At 46.6% G+C, this 4,974-nt stretch overlaps 1 protein-coding gene across 1 annotated transcript; it reads right to left on the minus strand.

Moving 5' to 3' along the window:
- Positions 1-1,201: 1,201 nt before the first annotated feature.
- On the minus strand, positions 1,202-4,571 carry LOC115742421 (probable protein phosphatase 2C 49). Its single transcript, XM_030676698.2, has 4 exons — positions 4,077-4,571; positions 2,682-2,879; positions 2,350-2,585; positions 1,202-2,082 (listed from the first exon to the last, which is right to left on the minus strand). Exons 1-4 carry the CDS (start codon positions 4,260-4,262, stop codon positions 1,512-1,514), a joined length of 1,191 nt encoding a protein of 396 aa, XP_030532558.2. The 5' UTR covers positions 4,263-4,571; the 3' UTR covers positions 1,202-1,511.
- Between the last annotated feature and the right edge of the window lie 403 nt (positions 4,572-4,974).

Below are 4,974 nucleotides of genomic sequence, written 5' to 3' on the forward strand. Positions count from 1 at the left end.
TGAAGCAAGCCGAAGCAACAGTTGCAATTCCAAGATCCCTCCTGGACGGATGGAAGTTTCGCAAAAGGAATTGTTTATCCACGATCAATGGCCACCGCTGCCATCCAACTGGTTCCTCAAGCTGCAGAGCGCCTCGGCCGAGAGGCTGCAGCACCTCAACCTCAGTGGCCGAGGCGACGGCTGCTCCCAATGATCGAGGGGCGTGAAGCACACGACAATCACCGTGAGGTTGTCGGATGTGTTGAGGCGCAGCGCCTCCTTAACGAGATCCCTCGCGGACTGTTTTGGGTCGTCGTGCTGGCGGAGCTCACGACGCACGACGGCGTGCTGACTGGGCGTAAAAGCCTCACCTCAAAGGAAGAAACAGAGAAATGGTGAATCCCACTCGCGCTACGAAGGCTCTGTAAAAACATGGTATATTCTCGATGTACTTGAATAAACGGAGTATTCTCTAGGACCTATAAGACATGAATTGTCGTTTTCGCCAAAAGAGCACATACAAAGGCGGTCGCTTTTAGTCGGGGGGGCCAGTGTTCTGCTATTGTGAGATGATCCAACGTCGATCATCGATGCCTTTTTATCCTACAAATCGAGAGTAACAATTTGAAGCTGAATTCGATACTATACATCATGTTCCGTCTCCTACAAGTACGTGCATGATGCATACATGACTGCCCGCATCGAATGACCGAACGATCTTGCTTCTTCAACCTTGGCATGCCTTGTCATTGGGCATTATATAATGAGACATCGCAGAAGCATCTGTTCAGAGTTTTTTGGCCTCTTTTTGGTGGGTTGGGTTTCCACATGGATCGATGCATAATTGGAAGGAGAGCCAAAGCATGTTAGTGGGTAAAAAGGTCACTTTTGGAGGATCCAAAGCTGGAGCGGAGTTTTACCGACAGTCGAGCAGCATCATAGCTTGGGTATAGCTAGGTTTCAGATTGGTCTGCTCGAGCAAGTGACGTTTCCTTTTTATGTAGCGGCGGTTTGTCCGGGCTCCCCACTATTTTAAATCATGTGCACACTTTTGAGGTGAGGCTTTTGATCAGATCCGCCAATCACCCTTCTCCTCCTTCCGGATGGAAATCATGACCAAGCTTGTCTGTAATTGGAAAATTTTCAATGGAATGAGGAACATCGATGGCCATGTGGATCTCTGATCCCAGATGTGATGATCGGATCTAGTAACCACCGTTTCCGGAGCGCAAAGCTATAAATGATTTTATTACGGACTGCAATATATACAACACCACCGCCGAAAACAATGAGAACATCAAAAAGGTCATCCATGGACAAGACGACCCAAAACTCAGTTGTGCTACACCATCGAAGCGGGTCTCCCTCGTTACAGATTATGTACGCGAAGCAACGGACCAAAGTTGTAAGACTCGACGAAATTGCAACCAGCTCTTCTTCGGGGCCAACCCCACTTGAAGCAAGCCGAAGCAACAGTTGCAATTCCAAGATCCCTCCGGGGAAGTTTCACAGAAGGAATCGTTTATCCACGATCAATGGCCGCCGCTGCCATCCAACAGGTTCCTCAAGCTGCAGAGCGCCTCGGCCGAGAGGCTGCAGCACCTCAACCTACGTGGCCGAGGCGACGGCTGCTCCCGATGATCGAGGGGTGTGAAGCATACGACGATCACCGTGAGGTTGTCGGATGTGTTGAGGCGCAGCGCCTCCTTAACGAGATCCCTCGCGGACTGTTCTGGGTCGTCGTGCCGGCGGAGCCCACGGCGCACGACATTGACAGCGTGCTGACTGGACATCACGTCCCAAATCCCATCACAACCTATTATGAGGAATTCGTCGTCCTCCGTTAGCAGAGCTTGCCGGAACTCTGGCTCGGAAATCAGAGGCGAGGGAGAGCCCCGAGAGAACTTCATGTCCCAGTCGCCCAAGGCTCGAGTGACCGATAAGACGCCATTCAGGTATCCATCGTCAACAAAACCGCCCAGTTCTTTGACTCGCCTCTGTTCTGAAGGGTATATTGGTTTATGGTCTTGGGACATGTCGATGGCCTCGCCTCTCCGGCAGAGAACTGCACGACAGTCACCAGCATTGGCCACCATGAGAAGCCTGAGGAGTTTTTAAAAGAAAGTGGAAACCATTAAATGAGAAAAGCAAGGTGCATCAAAGCATTGAACAAGTGCATCATTTTGCCTAGCGGCAGATGGCACCAAAAAGTAATCACGAATAATGTCATCAGTTTTCGTCTAAGAAACCACATTAGAAGTCAATTAGAAGAGGGGTGCTATTGGATTTTCATTTTGTCCAACTTATTTGTCGAAGAATGCTTCCAAGGTGGCCTACTGGAGAAGCGTACTGTGATGAATCCAAATTTACCTTCCAAGTATCAAAGCAGTGAGAGCTGTAGTGCCAGAAGAACTACTGACGCTAGCATCATCCGCCAAAGCACGGTCCGCCAGAAGAAATGCTTTTCGGAGAGAATTCTCAACCTCACCCAAGTATGAGTCGTCAACTTCAGACGATTGAGGAAATTTGGCATCATCAAAGAAGACTCTGATAACATTTTTTCTGATGAAGGCTGATGCTTCGGCTCCTCCGTGACCATCAAATACCTGTGTCATGTCATCGCTTTCAGTCAACATCATAAACAACGAAAACGAATCACTTGAGATGCAACTTGAAGATTAAGAGTTCAATGTATTAATTACCCCATAAAAAGCACTTGGTTTAGGAAACCGGTAGGGTGATCCTAAATGCGTGGACAAATCATCCACGCAAATGTGCTCATCTTCCATAAATCTCCGGGGTCCAATGTCTGCAAAGCTACCAGAACGAATACTAGGCACAAACTGCGGAACAATTGACTCCAGACACGCATCAGGAGTACTATCTGCCGGTGTGATTTCCTGAAATGAAACGAAATCAAGATGAAATTCCTTCCACAAACTCACACTATTACAAAGACTCGAACCAAGGAAGAACTGACAATCGATTGACAAAGAAGATTGACTTGCCATAAAGAATAGCCAATGTATTAATTAGAAGCGAATCTTTCTTGGTTATGGAATCTTAAAATGTATTCACGACGAAAAAAGGTTTGATGCTGTTCATTAATTTTTTGCCGCCCTCAGAAATTCTCTCTCAGTTTTTCCTTGCTTGCAATTTGCAACATAATCCTTTCAGATATAAGGGTCGTCTTCCATCTCTTTTGTCTGAATAATTGAGATTTGCAATTTAATGAACAAGAAGCAGCAGTAAAAATCAATTCTCCACCTTAGTTTCTCCTCATGTACTGGAAAAGTACATTTATTGTCCCCGAGAACATTAGAAGTAGCATACATAGAAAATCCGAATGGCCAAACTTAAGCAAGCATTGTAAACAACAGATTTGCCGAGACCAATGGTCGTGTCAATCATGATTCAATCTCAGCATTCCCAGAAACTCCAAGGCAACATCATCATACAGTTTACACCAAAAATCGAAGTAGGGCCAAATTCAAGCATCCAATGCCACATCCCTTTAGTAATCAGCCTTTTGTATGTTTCTAGCATTATGCATGCATGGCAAAAACTAGCAAATTTCGGGACAGGATCATCCGGGCTTACATCAGAAAGCTTTCAAATTCTCCACATCGTCCTCGAAACAACTAGTCGTACGGTAGCATTTGCTACTAACAAACATAGAGGAGGATGGAGGATGAACAGCAATCCTTTTTCAAGCCCCAATAATGACCACATTCAGTTCTCGCAAGAAGATGTAAGACCTAACACCAGACCTTAACACAACGGAGAAAATCATCATGATTCTTAAACTATGGCAGGTTTCATAAACTGCAACTTGCAATTTCCACTTTCCCTTTCCTTTCTTCTTATTCTTTTGGCGGGGGACGAGGGTATAAAAGACGTTAATGATAATCATCAATTACAGAGTATCTCGATTACGTAAAGCTCTGTCTCGAAGACGAAACAAAAAACTCCATAAATAATCATTCAGCAGCATCTCAACCCCCCACTTAAGACATCCCCCAGAAGATCAATCGAACCGGAATTAATCAATTCGCACCTACAGAACCGAAACTTGTTAAAAAAAAAAAAAAACTTACCACTTGAGAAGCGGGAACATCGGCGGAGACGGCCTCCGACACACGAACCCTCTCGACGGGAGGATGCGAGAGAGGCGAGGAGATGGTGACCAGCTCTTCAATCGGGCTCCCTCTCACGGCCGTGAAATACTGCACTTCCGGTGCAGGCACGCCCTGTTGACACACAACCTCTGTTTCAGCTCCCATACTTTTGTCTCCTCAGAATCTCAGCACCAAGCAAAACACGAAGCTCGCGACCAGCTCGAAAGACTTCCCCGCGCTTTCCGTCAGTAATTTCTCCCGGAAACTCGATTGCTATGGCAAAATCCCAGCTCAAACGAAGATACTGACTCGCAGAAACTGGATTGCTATCGGCCAAAAGTAAGCTAGAGCCTGACGATGAAGCTCGCCGGTCACGCACTGTCTTCTCGCACCTTCTCTGAACTTCTTCTTCTTCTTCTTCTTCTTCTTTTCCTCTCCGTCTGGGTCTTCGAATCCGAAAACGATCCAAAATTTCGACCGAGGCGTCCGGGAGCGGCGACTTATACGGACCGGCAACCGTTGGCTAGGGGTCAGAGAGGGTGACACGTGTGAGGCTGAGAGCCGTGCGATTGATTTCGCTCCCCACACGCTTCTTTGCGCTTTGTGGGCCCCCCCCCCGTGTTGACATGTGACTTTTCTCGGGTTGACGCGCAAAACGGCTTCGAGCTTCGAATCGCCCGCCGAATTGACGGAAACGCCCTCGGCTTGCCTTGTGGGAATGAGCTGTCTTTAGTTGACTCACAATTTTTGCTTCCGGTTTACATTGCCCATAAAAATACATTCCAGCCCTCAAATTTATAATTTGACCCAAAAAAAAAAAAAAAAAGACCATCAAATTCATGAAAGAAAATGCCTATATTTTTTATAATTAATAATC

This window comes from Rhodamnia argentea, chromosome 7 (genome assembly GCF_020921035.1).
Source record: "Rhodamnia argentea isolate NSW1041297 chromosome 7, ASM2092103v1, whole genome shotgun sequence".
Classification (NCBI taxonomy): Eukaryota; Viridiplantae; Streptophyta; class Magnoliopsida; order Myrtales; family Myrtaceae; genus Rhodamnia; species Rhodamnia argentea.

Bases quoted from the DNA above. Each gene is read 5' to 3' on its own strand.
- LOC115742421 (XM_030676698.2), bottom strand. From the start codon at position 4,262: ATGGGAGCTGAAACAGAGGTTGTGTGTCAACAGGGCGTGCCTGCACCG. The intron at 2,880-4,076 runs GTAAGTTTTTTT...GTTTCATTTCAG, and splicing joins ATGTTCCCGCTTCTCAAGTG to GAAATCACACCGGCAGATAG. The intron at 2,083-2,349 runs GTAAATTTGGAT...AAAACTCCTCAG, and splicing joins ACTGCTTTGATACTTGGAAG to GCTTCTCATGGTGGCCAATG.